The following is a 17,780-nucleotide window of genomic DNA, read 5'->3' on the forward strand; positions in this document are numbered from 1 at the left end:
GGCCCCGAGTTGGGCGTTGGGAGTTGATTCTCCGCCCGATCGCCAATTATGATATCGCCGTCGGGTAACAGAGAATCCATCCCAAAGTTTTTACAACACTTTGTACGAACATTAATATATCTGGAGAAATTTTACTAAAAGACCCTGAGGATGTAAAAAACGTACCAGCTTTATTAAGTATTTTGCTTAATAGTTCTATAGCAGAGTCCTCAATTATATATAATTGTAATACACATGTATAAATACTATGGTGCTGTAGAAAATACCTACACACTATTCTGAAGCCTTGCCATTGCTAATTTAAATAAAATAAAAGTTAATTTATTTTCTGTCACCTGGTAGCTCTTTTCAATCCTTCGTATGCCAACCAGAGCTCTCCATCTTCATTTAGCTGTTCCATGTCTTCTGGCGAAAGCCTTAAATGAAGCATCATTTTAGAAATATTTACTGCAACCAACCTTTTCTGCAGCTAACCTTCCTGACAATCAAAGTTTGACCTGAAATATGCAGCATGTTTTTGTACATCTACACTGAACATAGTGGAGTGATATCATAAACACACAGCTTCAGTGACATGTGCCAAACGATAGCTTTAACTTTTTCTTCTTCTCAATTATTTCCTTTTCCTAATGTTTCTTAAAACCCTTCTTTTTAGTGCTCACCTTCCATTTGCTACTCGTGCTGTTTATTGGATGCCTCTGAATTTTTATCTCGCCATGTTGTATTTTAGCGTGAATTTCTCTCTTTCAGTTTTCTCTCCGATTTCCTTCTTTCTATCACCACAGCCAGGAAGGGTCAAGTCTAGCTCTCTGGGTAGCCAGCAAGGAAGCGGCACAGTACAATGACACACCTGTGGTTCAAATCCTGATCCCAGATCCATGAAGGTGCACCGCAGCTCACGCAGACACTGCGGTAAAATCCTCTCTGTCTGCAGTCCTGCGATGGATGCTTAACACAGTACGAGAACTGAGCATTTTCACTACCTGCTGGCTGGGTTAGTCTAGAACAGTCGGGTCAGTAATTAACTGGTTAAAGCACTGGTTTCTTTCCTGCACTGTACTTTGCTTAGGAAAAAATCAGTACGTAACTATTTCTGTCTGAGCACTAAAGGTTCATTTTAACAAATAGGCTATATTTATTAAAATTAAGACAGACATCATGGCTGTCAAATTTTCTAATAAAAGAACAAAAAAGTTAATTTGGCTGACAAAGTGATTGACTTGCCGCATTCACATACGGGCGTACAAATTAGTAGCATGAGTGGGCCATTCAGCCCCTCGAACCTGCTCTGCCATTCAATACCATCATGGCTAACCTGATTGTGGCCTCAACGTCCCTATCCTGCCTACCCCCCGATAACCTTTGACTCCCTTGTTAGTCAAGAATCTATCTACCTCTGCCGTAAATAATAATCACTGCCCTGCCTCCCCCACTCTCTGGGGAAGAGAGCATCAAAGACTCACGACCCCCTGAGAGAAAAAAATATTCTCCTCAACTCCATTTAAAAACGTGACCCCCTAGCTCTAGTCTCTCTCACCCTGTCAAGACTCCTCAGGATCTTATATGCTTGACTAAAATTTGGGGAGTTGCTAGTTGAATAGCTACTTTCAGTTGAAGGCCTGATGCACTATCAATTACGACGAGACGAGAGTAGAATGTAATCGAGGCTTTACACAGATGTGTGGCCTCCTACAGCAGCTTACGAAATGGCTGCTGTTCGAGCACACACATTTATACTCCGCCTCCTGGGCGGAGCCAGCAGGCAGGGATCTACCCCCGTACCTGTCGTCCAGGGGCCTTAACCGTAATACCCATATATACAATATAATACAACAGTGGTGACTACCACAAGGCCTTACAGCTTACATAAGGCATTCAACTCATTTTGTAGTGTATACTGGGCTGAAGCATGACGTTGAGCAAGGAGTGCTGGCTTTCAGAGACCTCACTTCAAGGTTTGAAATTTCAGATTGAACAATGCTTCTTTTCAGATCTCATGATAAGTGGGAGCTAAATATCAAGTCCTGGTCTTGATTGAAATTTTATTTGTTACGGATATCTACAGTAAAAGAACAGTAATAAATAAAATCACAGTTGTGAAACATTTAAAAAAAACAATAACTTGCATTTATATAGTGCCTTCCACAGAATGAAACTATTTTTTTTATTGGTCCACAGGATGTGGGCCTCGCTGACTGGGCCAACATTTATTGCCCATCCATGAGGGCCTTTAAGTGTCAACCACATTGCTGTGGATCTGGAGTCACATGTAGGCCAGACTGGGTAAGGACGGCAGATTTCCTTCTCTGAAGGACATTAGTGAACCAGATTGGTTCTTCCGACAATCCACAATGGTTTTCACGGGTATCATTAGACTTTTAATTCCATATTTGTTTTATTGAATTCAAATTTCACCACCTGCCATGGCGGGATTTGAACCCAGGTCCCCAGAGAATGACTCTGTGTCTCTGGATTACTCGTCCAGCGACAATACCATTACGCCACTGCCTCTCCTAAAGCACTTACCAGGAACATTAGAAAATCAAAATTTGACACTGAGCTACATAAGGTGACATACGGATCAATGACTATAAGTTTGGTAGTCACAGAGGAGTCCGGAAAGGGAAGTTAAAACAAATGGTTCATTACCAAGTAAAGTATATACAAGTAAGTCCAAGTCCCAGCCGGGATTACTCTGCAGCTTGGCTCCTTCCTGGGCCGGCTTTTAATGTCGAGAGTTAACTATCCCGCTATATCCCTCTGCCCCTCAGCAGGGGGAGCTGTTACTCCCCAAGGCTCATGGGGAGATTAATTAGGTCATCCCCACGGATCTCAGCCTGCTCAAAAATGAGCATCTTAAAAGGAGACAAAGAGGTAGGGAGGTTTAGAAAGGGAATTCCATAACTTAGAGCCTAGGCAACTGAAGCCACGGCCACCAATGGTGGAGCAATAAAAATCAGGGATTCTTCGTGACCCGACTCAGAGGAGTGCGGACATCTCAGAGGATTGTGGGCATGATAGATTCCAGAGATAGGTAGGGGCATTGCCATGGAGGGATTTAAAAGCAAGGATGAATATTTTAAACTTGAGGCATTGCTTAACCGGCATCAAGTGTAGGTCAGCAAGATTGGGGGAGATAAATGAACGGAACTGGGTACAAATAAGGAATTGGCAGCAGAGATTTGGATGACTTCATGGTTACAGAGGGAACAATATGGGAGCCTGGCCAGGGAGTGAGTCTAAGGAAGTTGTCTCGTATCAATAACAAGCTGAGGGGAAAAAGCCCTTTCAGATACATACTCCACAATGTTCGTGCCGGAGTGCATTACAACATAACACACAGCAACGTATTTAGCAGTTTAGGCATCATAGAAAGAGTGAACCTGGCTGGTTTATTAATTTTATATGTCCCCGGAGACATGTTACTTTTTGAATCAAGTGCGTTTTCTAAACAAATAGTTTTTAGTTAATAGGATGGTTTAATTAAACTGCCGCGAGGCCATTTTGTTTTGTTTGCAACGAGTGTCATTGTGAACAGTAACAGACAGCAGACTTTCACAGTCCAAGGGTGGGATGCATCGAGCAACCCGCTACGGGTTTTGCAGCGGCGGGAGGCGGCCTACAATTGGCCGGCAGCAGGATCTTCTGAGCCCGCCATTTTCAACGGGGCTTGGCATCGAATACACCCATCACCGCTATGAAACCCGCGACGAACATTCGCTGTTGGTGGGACCTTCTGGTGCCACCGGCTGTGAACGGCCAGAGAATCTCGCCTAAAATCTCATGATTTAAGCTTGAAGTGCTGGCCTGCCACCAATTTGACTTGGGGCACGTCCAGGTTTATTTCACCGTATGGAATATTGTTCCATGTAGCATTGTTTCGTTCAAATACTAGCAGGCTCGATGGGCTGAATGGCCTACTTCTGTCCCTATGTTGATCCATTGATTTCCCAAACCGTCACAGTGTTTTAATAATGTATGTAACTATTATTGGTAATAATGCCAAACTGGAGCCAAAAAATGCCATACCTCTTTCGAAGCTCTTCCCCCTCTAACCCTCCAAGGAGCTGTTTTGTAATTTCTTCCACTTTTTCTGTTGAATTGCAAGATGGTTTGTACAATGTTATAATATTGGCTGTAGATTTCAACTGTTCATTTGCTACATGACGTTGAAGAGTTGCAGCATTCCCAAACCTGCCAAAGGATTAGACGCAAGGTAGCTTTGCCTACATGTTTTCAACTTTATCAATTAAATTCCTAAAAATAGGAAATTCTGACCCTCCTGCTATTTCACACTTCCATTCCCAAACGTGGCGCCTCTAAATTTAAAGGGATCCAAGCAACTTGTATTTAGCAGATTACATCTTGGATTTTGTGAGACATTAGTGCTGACAGCTACTGTTGTGTCCCACTCTGGTACAGCTGGCAATCCCAGTGGCTGATCACTCATTAGACTATTTACTTTGCAGTTGTCATAGTTATGTGAGACTCCAACATTGACATGCTGCCGCACAACACTCCACAATACAGGACAAAATCAACTTTTTTAAATATATATTTTTATTAAGGTATTTGAAAATTTTTATAAAAATAACATTAACAATGACATCAACATGGTATAATAAACGTTTCCCCCCCCCCCCCCCTCCCAATCTTCACACACCCCAACCATACAACAACAATCCAGCCCTCTCCCTCGCCCCTTGGAATACTGCATCTGCTGGCATTTTAATTTTCCCCGGGAAAGTCGACGAACGGCTGCCACCTCCGGGTGAACCCTAACATTGACCCTCTTAAGGCGAACCTTATCTTCTCGAGACTGAGAAACCCAGCCATGTCTCTACACGCGGGGGCTTCGAGTCCCTCTACATTAACAAGATCCGTCTCCGGGCTACCAGGGAGGCAAAGGCCAAGACATCAGCCTCTTTCGCCCCTTGAACTCCCGGCTCTTCCAACACTCGCTACCTCCGGACTCGGCACACCCGTGTTTTTAGCACCGTGGACATTGCCTTTGCAAAACCCTCTAAGCTTCGGGCATGCCCAAAACATGTGGACACGATTTGCTGGGCTTCCCGCGCACCTCACACACCTGTCCTCTACCGCGAAAAACTTACTCATCCAAGCTGCTGTCATGTGTGCCCGGTGGACTACCTTAAATTGTATTAGGCTAAGCCTGGCACATGATGAGGAGGTATTAACCCTGCTTAGGGCATCTGCCCACAGACCTGCCTCTACCTCTCCTCCTAGCTCGTCCTTCCACTTGCCCTTAAGCTCCTCCACTGGAGTTTCCTCCACCTCCGAAAGCTCGTGGTAAATATCTGAAACCTTCCCCTCTCCCACCTGGAGACTACTCTACAGGTATCCCCTGTGGCGGCAGCAGCGGAAAGGCCGGAACCTGCTGTCTCAGGAAGTCTCGCACCTGCAAATACTGGAACCCGTTCCCTGCAGGCAATTCAAATTTATCCTCCAAGGCTTTCAAGCTGGGGAAGCTCCCGTCTATAAATAGATCCCCCATCCTCCTAATTCCTGCCCTTTTCCATCTCTGGAACCCAACATCCAGCCTACCCGGTACAAACCGCTGATTATTATAAATCGGGGTCCAAACCGATGCTCCCCCCCACTCTCTTATATCTCCATTGCCCCCAGATTCTCAGAGCCGCCACCACCACCGGACTTGTGGAGTATCGGGCCGGCGAGAACGGAAGAGGTGCCTTTACCAATGCTCCCAGACTGGTGTGTTTTCATGACGCTGCCTCCATCCGCTCCCATGCCGACTCCTCCCCCACTACCCACTTCCTGATCATGGCTATATTAGCCGCCCAGTAGTAATTGCAGAAGTTTGGCAGCGCCAACCCACCCTCCCCCCGACTGCGATCCAGCAACACTTTCCTCACCCGTGGGGTTTTACCCGCCCACACAAAGCCCAAAATAACCTTATTCACCATCTTGAAGAAGGCCTTTGGGATGAAGATGGGGAGGCACTGAAAGACAAACAGAAATCTGGGGAGGACTGTCATTTTCACGGTCTGTACTCTCCCCGCCAGTGATAGTGGGAGCATGTCCCATCTCTTAAAGTCCCCTTCAAATTTGTCCTACGAGCCGGGATAGGTTTAACTTGTGCAGTGCCTCCCATTCCCAGGCCACCTGGATTCCCAGATACCGAAAGCTCTTCCCTACCATTCTAAGCGGCAACTCTCCCAGTCTCTTCTCCTGTCCTCTTGCCTGGATCGCGAATATCTCCCTTTTCCCCAAAAATTTGCCAAATTCCCCCAGGATTCGCATTACTTCCCCATCCCCTCCAACGGGTCTGAAATATACAAGAGCAGGTCATCTGTGTAAAGTGAGACCCGGTGCTCCACCCCCCCCCCTCCCCCCCCCCCCCCCCCCCCACCCCCACCCCCACCGAACCAGCCCTTTCCAGTTCCTAGAGGCTCTTAAACGCCATGGCCAATGGCTCTATGGCCAGAGCAAACAGTAACGGGGAGAGGGGGCACTCTTGCCTCATCCCTCGGTGTAGTTTAAAGTACCCCGACCTCAGCCGGTTCGTGCGCACACTCGCTACTGGTGCCTGATAGAGCAACCGCACCCAGTCAATAAAGCCCTCACCAAACCCAAACCTTCCCAGCGCTTCCACAGGTAATTCCACTCCACCCGATCAAAAGCCTTCTCCGCATCCATCGCTACCACCACCTCCACCTCCCCTCCTTCTGAAGGCATCATAATAACATTCAGAAGCCTTCGAACATTGGCCTTGAGTTGCCTGCCCTTTACAAATCCCGTCTGCTCTTCCCCTATCACCCCTGTGGTGATATGCATCACTGTAAATACACAAGGGGTTAATGTAAATAGACTAAGACTAAGTAAACACTAGAGGGAGCACCAGAGACATCATGACATGCAGACATACAGCTAATGAACACATAGAATAGGACACGACCAATGGGCAGTCAAGACACCCAGAGGTGACACTATCACAAGGGGGCAACCCATATAAAAGGACAGGGCACACATGCTCTCTCTCTTTCCACAGGCGACACTCAGAGAGAAGGACAGGGGCAGATCAGAAGCATCACACCCACCGCATGGCTTAGAGCAGACTGGTTAGTTAGACAGAGTTACTATAGCAAGATTAGCAGGAGAGTCAAACTCAAGTAGGAGAATTGTTAACTGTTCAATAAATGTGTTAAACCTATCTCCAAGTCTGAACCTTCCTTTGTCAGAGCACACATCAAGGAAGCAGCTTATGCTACATGAAGAAGCATACACAACAACCCCCGGGGCACAGTCCTCTATCCTTGTGGCCAGTATCTTAGCAAGTAGTTTGACGTCCACATTCAGTAGAGAAATTGGCCTGGATGACCCGCATTGCTCCGGATCCTTCTCCCGTTTCAGGATCAATGAAATTGAGGCCTGCAACATTGTTGGGGGGAAGTCTCCCTTCTCTCTTGCTTCATTAAATGTCCTCACCAGCAGTGGGCTCATTTTCTCTGAAAACTTCTCATAGAATTCCACTGGGTAGCCATCAGGCCCCGGGGCCTTGCCCGACTGCATGTCCCCCAGACCCTTGATTATTTCCTCAATCTCAATTGGGGCTCCCAGCCCTACCACCAGATCCTCATCTACCCTCGGAAACTTCAATTGATCCAAAAACTGCCTCAACCCCTCCACACCAGCCAGAAGACCCGACTCATATAATTTACTATAGAAGTCCTTAAACACCTTGTTCACCCCCGCTGGGTCCAGGACAGTATTCCCGCCTCTACTCATTACTTTACCTATCTCCCTGGCCGCCTCCCTTTTCCTGAGCTGGTGCGCCAACATTCTGCTTGCCTTTTCCCCGTACTCATAAATCGCCTGCCTTGCCTTCCTCAACTGTTCCACCGCTTTCCCTGTGGTCAACAGCCCAAACTCCGCCTGTAACCTCCGCCGCTCCCTCAGTAGCCCCGCGTCCGGGGCCTCCAAGTATCTCCTGTCCACCTGGAGTATCTCCTCAACTAACCTATCCTTCTCAGCCCGTTCCGCCTTTTCTCTGTGGGCCCTTGTCGAAATTAATTCCCCTCTGACTACTGCCTTCAGGGCTTCCCAAACCGTTGCTGCAGAGACCTCCCCTGTATCATTTGTTGCCAGGTAGTTCTGGGTGGACTTGTTAACCCGCCCACAGATCGCTTTGTCCACTAGCAACCCCACATCCAGTCTCCACAGCGGGCGTTGCCCTCTCTCCACACTAACCTGTAGATCCACCCAATGCGGAGCATGATCCGACACTGCGATTGCCGAGTACTCAGTATCGACCACCCCCGGTATTAGCACCCAGCTCAGAACAAATAAGTTGATGCGAGAGTATACCTTATGGACATGTGAGAAAAAGGAAAACTCCTTCGCCCTTGGCGATGCAAACCTCCATGGGTTTACTCCCCCCATCTGTTCCATGAGCCCCTTCAATTTCTTTGCCGCAGCCGGCCTCCTCCTGTCCTGGATTTTGACCGGTCCAATTCCGGTCACCGAGGGGCCCACTTTTCAGGCTTCTCCATCCCCTCCTTTCAGGCCCCATCCTTTCAGACCCACAGAAATTTCTGTTTTTGTTTCAGATTCCAGCATCCGCAGTATTTGCTTAATATCCAAATATATGTTCAATTGCACAAATAATTAGGCAGTTTTACCTCTCATTTCTTTTCTTTGCTTTTGCAGGCACATTTCTAAATCTTGACTCTTCATTTCAAGAGTTGCAATGTCCCCTCTAAGTTTTGGAATTACCTGTAAAAAGTTGTTCCATCTATTATTTCATAACCAGTTACATTAACTTTAATAGTCAGTCATGATCACATGTAGATTGTTCCTTGGGCCAAGATTACTGATAAAAATCTAACTATACAGATGTCTATTTATTTTCAAATTGCAAATGATGTAAATCTAGAACAAAATCATTTATGTAAAGAGAAAAGGAGTTGAACATTTCAGGTAAAATTCATGGGCCGGGATTCTCCATCCCCACGCCGGGTCAGACAATCCCCAGGGGGCGCGAGAATCGCGCCACGCCGCCCGGACAGCGGCTCGCTGATTCTCCGGCACCGATGTTGAGGTGCCTGCGGGGTCACCGCCGCACCGGTCGAGAGCCGTTGAAAGCGCCCCCCCCCGGACGATCCTCCAGGCCTCGACGTGCCGAGTGCCCACTGAGTTCGGCCGAGTCCCGCTGGCTTGGGTTACTCAGGTCAAACACGGCCGGACCTGGAAGGTGTGTCTGCGGGGGCCGTCCTGGAGGGGGGGGGGGGTGAGGAGATCCGACCCCGGGGGGGGGGGGGCCTCCACAGTGGCCTGGCCCGCGATCGGGGCCTACTGATCGGCGGGCGGGCTGGTTGTGTGGGGGCCTATGTTCCTCCGCGCCGGGCCCTTGTAGGGCTCCGCCATATTTCCCGGGGGCCGGCGTGGAGACGGGAACCCATGCGCATGCACGGACCCGCACCGGCCGTAACGCGCATTCGCGAACTCGCGCCAGCATTGCCGCACCGACTGGAGCTGCGGGGACCACTCCGGTGCCAACCTAGCCCCCTAGGAAGGGGAGCACACTGGACAATTGAGGACCACTGACGCCAGAGTGGTTCACCCCGCTTTTCACGTCGGTGTCAGAACTTGGCCGCGGGATTGGAGAATCCCAGCCATGTTGTTTGCAAGAAATAACATTGCCATGCCAAGGTTTGCAACTATTGAGTGTGACAGGGGTTTTAAAACCTGGCTTAGGTTACATCTAATAGATCAAAAGTAGAATTCACCAAAGACCTTTAGGGAAGAAATTCTGCCATCTTTACCTGGCCTGGCCTACACGTTACTCCAGATCCACAATAATATGGTTCACTCATAAATTAATTGGTCCAGCAAGCCACTCAGTTCAAGGCTAGTTAGGGACAAGCAGCTAATGTTGGTCTTGCCAGCAATAGCCACATCCCATGAATAAATGAAAAATAAAACAATCTGCGGGATTCTCTGTCGGCGGGAACCTCCGCTCCGCCGGCAGCGCACCCACGCCTGTGCGTTACCCGGCGGCGTAGGGTGGTCCACAATGGGAAACCCCATTGGCCAGTTGCGGGAACGGAGAATCCCGCTGCCGGCGGGGCGCACCGTGCTGGAAAACGGGACTGGCAGGACGGAGAATCCTGCTCAGTGTCTTTCAGGACTTCTCCGTAAAACGGATTATCTGCATGAGTTGGTTTTCTTTTATTTCTCTTCCCTTGCAGATATGTCAAACTAGAAATTTGTGCATCTCTTACAAGGATGGTTCCAGGGATGAGACGCTTCATTGAATCCCTACAGTGCAGAAGGAGGCTATTCGGCCTATTGCACCTGCACCAACCCACCAAAAGAGCACCCTACCTACGTCCAATCCCCCGTCCTATCACCGTAACCCCATGTAACCGTTTGTTCCCATACCGGCCTCCCCGAAACAGGCGCCGGAATATGGCAACTAGGGGCTTTTCATAGTAACTTCACTGAAGCCTACTTGTGACAATAAGCGATTATTATTATTATTATTATTATTATTATTAAGGGGCAATTTTAGCATGGCTAATCCACCTGAGCCACAGGCCCACAATCCTGGGGAAAATCCAGGTTCTCCTTAAGAACAATTTTATGATCTTTTGGATTCAGTGATTTGTATTTTGTTGTAATACCATAGAATCCCTACAATGCAGAAGGTGGCCATTCGGCCCATCGAGTTTGCACTGGCCCTCCAAAAGAGCACCCTACCTAGACGCACTCCACTGCCCTATTCCCGTGACCCCGCAACCCCATTTAATCTGCACACCTTTGGACACTAAGTGGCAATTGAGCACGGCCAATCCACCTAATCTGCTCACCTTTGTGACTGTGGGAGGAAACCGGAGCACCCGGAGGAAACCCACTCAGACATGGGGAGAAAGTGCAAACCCCACCCAGACAGTGACCCGAGGCCGGAATTGAACCCGGGTCCCTGGTGCTGTGAGGCAGCAGTGCTAACCACTGTGCCACCGTGGGAACCTTTCAGTCCTGAGGATAGATTGGAGCGGTTAGGACTGTTCACCTTGGAGAGAAGAAGCTAATAGAGGTGTTCAAAATCATGAGGTCAGAACAGGTATAGAGTAACTATTGCCGCTCATAAACGGATCGAGAATGAGTGGGTAGAGATTTAAAGTGATTTGCAAAAGGAGCAAATGTGTCACATCGTGAGTTGTTCGGGTCTGGAAACGCTGCTTGGAAGTGTGGTGGAGGCAGGTTTAATGGAGGCATTCAAGAGGGTATCGCATGGTTATTTGAATGCAAACAATGAGTCAGGTCTATGGGAAAAACGCTGGGCAATGGCACTCAGTCATAATGTTCATTTGGAGAGCTGGTTCGGACATGATGGGCTGAATGGCCTCCTCCATGTTGCAACAATTCTGTGATTCTGTGAAGAAAAGCTGGTGCAAAAAGTACATGTATAAATCTTTGTAGGAGGGCGACATGGTGGCGCAGTGGTTTGCACTGCTGCCTCACGGCACCGAGGGCCCGGGATCAATCCCAGCCCAGGGTCACTGTCCGTGTGGAGTTTGCACATTCTCCCTGTGTTTGCGTGGGTCTTGCCCCCAAAGATGTGCAGGGTAGGTGGATTGGCCACCTTAAATTGCCCCTTAATTGGAAAGAAAGAACTGGGCACTCTAAATTTTAAAAAAAGACATCTTTGTGGGAGGCCAATCAATAAAGATGTCGAGCGGTGACAAAAACATATGCAGCTTTCAAACATCTAGCGTTACCATAAATGCATTCTCTCGGCCAATCGTACAGTAACAGAAGGACAAGTTTCACAAAATCTCATCCAATCCCCGGGAAGAAGAATTTGCTCGAAAAAGTTAACCACTGAATGGTTCTTGCAGTTTTCAACTTGCACAATCTCAAATGAGTTTTTTTTTTTACTGACGAACTTCCCCCAAAAGCTTTTTTTCCCCGGAAATTACAATAAATTCAAATAACAGTTCTTTTGCGAGGCAGGGAGCGCTCAGGGTGCGGACAATTATTTTTGAATAGACTAATGGTCGATAAAAGTCATAGTGTATTCTGAGTTATTGAAGTGAGAAATGCTTCCTTGAATCCTAACAATTGAGTTTTGTTTCTCGTACATCAAGCAGGGTGCAAATGGATGCCAATGCAATGAGAGCAATTGCCTCGCAAACTGACCGTTTGTGGGCGCTGAGGTGAAAGAACTAACTGAAAAGTATATTACAGTCTGCTAGAGGGCAAACAACAGGTGAGCTGAAAATCTAGTTACTTAAACTGGAAATGCAAATCTAAATCATCCATGCTGCCTCAATCAAAAATCCACTTTCTGGTTTAACCTTGTATTTGAAAGTGAGGCATCAACGTGTGGAAGCGACTGATTAAAGATATCAGGACGGACACAAGGTGAATGAGCACCAGCCCCTCGTGCAAAGAGAAATGGGAAGACACTTCAGTTCTGATCGATGAATCGTTCTTCCTCTCCACTTGTAATGTCCTCTGTATGAACTACTGCCTCAGTAGTTCATGCTGAGCTTTGGCACCACTGGGTCAAGGGCCTCAAAGTGATCATTCTTCTGCTTTTGAATGTGAGAATCAATAGGCTTGGCAAACATCAGAAAGGAATCCAATTGCACCTCCACTTGATGTTCAAGCAGGCAGCCTTCTGGATGGATCACTGAATCGACATTTAACAGAGACGGAGGGGGGGGGGGGTGAGTGCAGCTGTTTGTAAGTGATCTTCCGCTGACAGATCAGAGAGACAGTGGTCAGTGCTCTGCAAAGAGCCGCCCACTTCCCTGCCTGGGTTGGAGAGCCTGTGGAATGATTCCACACCTCGGGGTGGCCCGGCTTCAGGATCTACTCTTTATTTTGAATTGGAATTGATTGGAGAGGACCTCCGGTTGTGACCATGCAGTGAATGGTCACATACAGGGCAGCTCTTGCTTAAAGTTACAGAAAAGAGCTCGTTTTACCCAATACTGTGTGGAACTTTGATGAAAAGGCGTAGGTGAATGTTAGAGGAGTAATTTCCCCCGGGAGTGGTATGTCTTCTGATCACCAGACCCGGCAGTGAGAGATTTGGCTGAATAGTTGGGACAGGCTTCTGCTGCTGCAACTTTGAACATCCAGGCAGGGGAAAGGCTGATGCAAGCTGGAAAGTTCCAAATGGAGGGGCTGATGGCATTTATCAAGGTGGAATTCCATCAACAGAGGAAAGAAATGCGTGAGGGTCGCGCAAAGGCCATTGAAGAAGCGGTGACAGCCCTGAAGAGTTCTCTGGAACGGGTGGAGAGGTGTTTGGAGGCGCAGGGGACACAGATTCGTGAGATCGAAGGAGTGATCTCGGACCACAGCGATCATGCGGTGGCTCTGGAGGCAGAGGCGGGGCTCCTAGGAGACCTGTGGTAAAACGTTGAGGGCAAAGGTGGAAAAACAGGAGAATACCTCGAGAAGGCAGAATCTGCGAATAGTGGGCCTGCCTGAAGGAGTGGAAGGTGTAAGTGCCACAAGATACGTCTCAAAGATGCTGGTCAGGCTGGTGGCGGAAGGGGTGCTAGATAAGGTGCCTGAAGTGGACCGAGCGTATAGATCCCTGATACACAGGCCTAGAGCTGGGGAACAGCTCTGGGGACAGTGATCGTGAGACTCCACAAATTTGTGCAGGAAGAGAAAATTCTGTGGTGGGCCAGGGAGAAGCGTACCTGTGACTGGGAGGGGAATAAGGTGCAAAGTTATCAGGACATCGGAGCCGAGTTGACAAAGCAGCGGGCAGGTTTCAACAAGGCCAAGGCGGTGCTGTACCAGCGGCAGATCAGGTTTGGGGAGCTCTACTCAGCAAAATTATGCTTGACGTTCAGAGGCCGGGAGTATTATTTCGAGACCACAGAAACGGCCAAAGACTTCATTAAGGAGCATAACTGGGGGAGAACTGAGCGGGCAATGCTTGGGAACCAGGGTGCTGGTACTTTGTAATGGTCGGGAGCATGTTTGAAGTAGGTGTAAGGATTGAGGGATTTTCGTCTTTTTTTGGGGGGGGGGGGGGTTTGCTGTTTAATGTCGATATTGTAAGGAGTTGTAGGGGTGAAAAGTTCATGTGGGGATGGATGTTCACATCCCCCCCCCCTCCTGTTTGTGTTTAACATTTGTTTGTTTGCTTTTGGAGAAGGTTGTCTGGAGTTCAGGAGAAGTCCTTGTTTGGGCAGGAGAGGGTAAGGTCAGCAGGGAGCCTTCTTCCTTGAGCTGAGGAGTGGGGTGGGGGGAGGTTGTTGGGAGGTGCCTTTTAACAGCGGCTGCTGCGCTAGCAGGTTATGCTGGTGAACGGAAGTGAGGAAGTGGGGGAGAAGGCCGCGAGGGGTGGCCGCGGGGGGGGGGGGGGGGGGGGGGGTGGGCAAGGAGGGGAAAGGGAAAAGCAGGAGTTGAGAGATGACATGGCCAGGGGTGGAGAAAGGGGCCATCTGGGATGGGCTGGGTATTGGGTGGAATTAAGGGGGTGGGAGTTAAGTAGGGAAGATGACGGACGGTAGGGGTGATTGGAGGCGTAGGCCTCCGCTAAGGCTGGTAACATGGAACGTCCGGGTACTGAAAGGGCCGGTAAAAAGGTCACGGGTGTTCGCCTGAAAGCGGCAGTGGTCTTTCTACAGGAGACTCACCCCCATGTGAAGGACCAGGTTAGGTTAAGGACGGGGTCGAGCGGGCAGGTTTTTCACTCGGGTTTTGATTTGAAATCGAGGGGAGTGGCGATTTTAATGAGCAAAAAAATGGGATTTGTGAGTGCAAAGGACGTGAAGGTATGGAATCAGTTGAGGAGGCATTTTAGGATGGAAGAGATATCAGTGCTAATGCTGCTGTGCGAGAATCATGGGTTTGAGCTGGGGGGGATGGATAGTGTATATAGGAGGTGGAGGTAAGTGGAGCTGGTCAAGGTGCTGGTCAAGGTGAGGGATTTGCATTTGGAGGAAGGATTCAGCAGTCTGGAGGAGCTAAGGGAGAGGGTAGAGCTGCCGAGGGAAAGTGAGTTCAGGTATCTGCAGGTTAGGAACTTTGCGCAAAAGGTTTGGAGGGGGTTCCCTGGGTTGCGGGGATACACCATGCTGGAGCGACTGCTGCTTCCGGATGTGGAAGAGGAGGGAAGAATTGGGATATATACAAGTGGCTGGGGGAGCAGGGAGGCGAGCGGGTGGCGAAGATCAAGGAGAAATGGGAAGCTGAGTTGGGAGGGGAGATCAATTGGGGAGTATGGAGTGAGGCACTGCGTAGGATAAACGGGACCGCCTCCTGTGCAAGGATGAGCCTGATATAGTTTAAGGTGGTGCACAGGGTGCATATGACTCGGGCGAGAATGAGTGGGTTCTTTCAGGGGGTAGCAGATGAGTGTGAGAGATGCGGGCGGGGGCCAGCGAATCACGCGCACATGTTTTGGAGGTGCGAAAAATTGGGAAGATTCCAGGCGGGAGTGTTTGCAGTCTTAGCCAGGATAGTGGAGGAGGGAGTGGACCCGGACCCTTTGGTGGTGATATTTGGGGTTTCAGAGAAGCTCCCGGAGCTCATGGAGAGGAGGAAGGCCGATGTCGTGGCCTTCGCCTCTCTGATTGCATGGCGGCGAATTTTGCTGGAGTGGCGGTCGGCATCGCCACCGGGGGTAGCGGCTTGGTTGGGTGACCTGTACGACGTCCTGAGGAGAAGATAAAGTATGAGTTCAGGGGCTCAGCAGGGGAGTTTGAGAAAAGGTGGGGGATGTTTGTGACCGTGTTTGAGGAGCTGTTCGTCGCAGGGGGGTGGGGATGGGTGGTGGGAGGAAGAGGGGGGGGAGGGTGAAAAAGGGGAAATATCTATACAGACTGTATAATTGATTGTTAGGAAGCATGGGCGTCATTCTCCGACCCCCCAGAGGGTCGGAGAATGGCCGTTGGCCGCCGTGAATCCGGCCCCCGCCGGTTGCCGAAGTCTCCGAAGGGAGAAAAGTCGGCGGGGCGTTAATGTCGCTGCTGCCGCGGAGAATGTCACGGGTCTGTGCAAGGCAGCCGATTTTCGGCCTGCCGATATTCTCCCTTCCGGATGGGCCAAAGTCCCGTCGACGTGATGACCGTTCACGTCGGCGTAAATTAAACCTCCTTTTCATCGGCGTGACCCGGTGCTCCAGACTCACGCCGACCAGCGTGGAGGTGAGTGACGGCCTGGAGGGTTGGCTCTGGGCAGGCAATGGCGTGGCCGCAGTCTGAATGCGTGAGGAGAGGTGTGTCTCGGCTTATGTGTGTGTGTGTGTGCGGCGGGGGGGGGGGGTGGTTAGAGTAGGCTGGGCTCCGGGGGAGTGCCGGGAGGGGGTCCGTGCCGGGGAGGTGGATGGGGGGTCCGTGCCGGGCTGGAGGTGGGGGGGGGGGGGTCCGTGCCGTGCCGGGGTGGAGGTTGGGGGGGGGTCCGTGTCGGGGTGGAGGTTGGGGGGGGTCCGTGCCGTGCCGGGGTGGAGGTTGGGGGGGGGTCCGTGCCGGGGTGGAGGTTGGGGGGGGTCCGTGCCGGGGTGGAGGTTGGGGGGGGTCCGTGCTGGGGTGGAGGTTGGGGGGGGGGTCCGTGCCGGGGTGGAGGTTGGGGGGGGGTCCGTGCCGTGCCGGGGTGGAGGTTGGGGGGGGGGTCCGTGCCGTGCCGGGGTGGAGGTTGGGGGGGGGTCCGTGCCGTGCCGGGGTGGAGATTGGGGGGGGGTCCGTGCCGGGGTGGAGGTTGGGGGGGGTCCGTGCTGGGGTGGCGGTTGGGGGGGGGGGTCCGTGCCGGGGTGGAGGTTGGGGGGGGTCCGTGCCGGGGTGGAGGTTGGGGGGGGGTCCGTGCCGGGGTGGAGGATGGGGGGCGGGGGGTCCGTGCCGGGGTGGAGGTTGGGGGGGGGGGGATCCGTGCAGGGGTGGAGGTTGGGGGGGGGGGGGTCCATGCCGAGGAGGGGGATGGGAGGGCAAGTGAGTTGGTCCACCTGGCCAAGTGCCAGCCTCCAACAGTTGGACCCATGCGGTCCATGCCACCTGGCTGGGGAGAGGAGGGGATATGGGCAATGATGACATGTCGTCGTTCCCCTCCCCCCCACCAGGCTGTCATGTTTTCAGATCATCCAGCGATGTTGGCCGCCGTGGTGGCAGCCGCTCATGTCTATGTTGCCCTGGATGAGGAGGAGGAGGAGCGTGCCAGAGAGGCGGCGCAGGCTGCCGCAGAGGGGCAGGCGGCAGCCGCCCAGGCTGGAGGGACACCTGACTGACAGGGCGAGGAGGGGGAGGAGGACGTCGCGGCCCCACGGCAACGGAGGCACCCGAGGGCGCCCCGTGTGTACCGGCCCCGGCAGTCATACCAGGACCTCACGGACCGGGAATGCAGGAGGAGACTCCGGATGAGCCGGGAAACCGTGGCACACATCTGCCACCTGCTGGCACACCTGTCACCGCGTGGCACTGGCGGGGGACACCCTCTCCCCGTGTCCGTCAAGGTTACGGTGGCCCTGAACTTTTATGCAACGGGGTCATTCCAGGCACCGAGTGGGGACCTGTCCGGCATATCGCAGACTTCGGTGCACCGGTGCATCCGGGCAGTGACAGATGCCCTATATGCCATGGCGCACCGCTACATCCACTTCCCCGTGGACCGGGCCAGCCAAGATGCCCGGGCCGTGGGCTTCTCTGCCGTGGCCGGGTTCCCCATGGTCCAGGGCGCGATCGATGGGATGCACGTCGCCATGCGGCCACCTGCAGATAACAGGGCCGTGTTCACTAATAGGAAGGGGACCTATTCGATGAACATACAGGTGG

At 51.1% G+C, this 17,780-nt stretch overlaps 1 protein-coding gene across 4 annotated transcripts in view; it reads right to left on the reverse strand.

Moving 5' to 3' along the window:
- Positions 1-17,780, reverse strand: part of myo5c (myosin VC) — a 165,145-nt gene that overhangs the window by 37,415 nt on the left and 109,950 nt on the right. For all 4 annotated transcript variants that reach the window (XM_072470647.1, XM_072470646.1, XM_072470648.1 and 1 more), the window contains 3 exons: positions 8,661-8,754; positions 4,030-4,093; positions 336-416 (listed from right to left, as the gene is read on the reverse strand). In XM_072470647.1, coding sequence (XP_072326748.1) covers positions 336-416; positions 4,030-4,093; positions 8,661-8,754 — 239 coding nt within the window. The remainder of the gene's footprint in view (positions 1-335; positions 417-4,029; positions 4,094-8,660; positions 8,755-17,780) is intronic.

This window comes from Scyliorhinus torazame, chromosome 12 (assembly GCF_047496885.1).
Source record: "Scyliorhinus torazame isolate Kashiwa2021f chromosome 12, sScyTor2.1, whole genome shotgun sequence".
In the NCBI taxonomy this organism is placed as follows: Eukaryota; Metazoa; Chordata; class Chondrichthyes; order Carcharhiniformes; family Scyliorhinidae; genus Scyliorhinus; species Scyliorhinus torazame.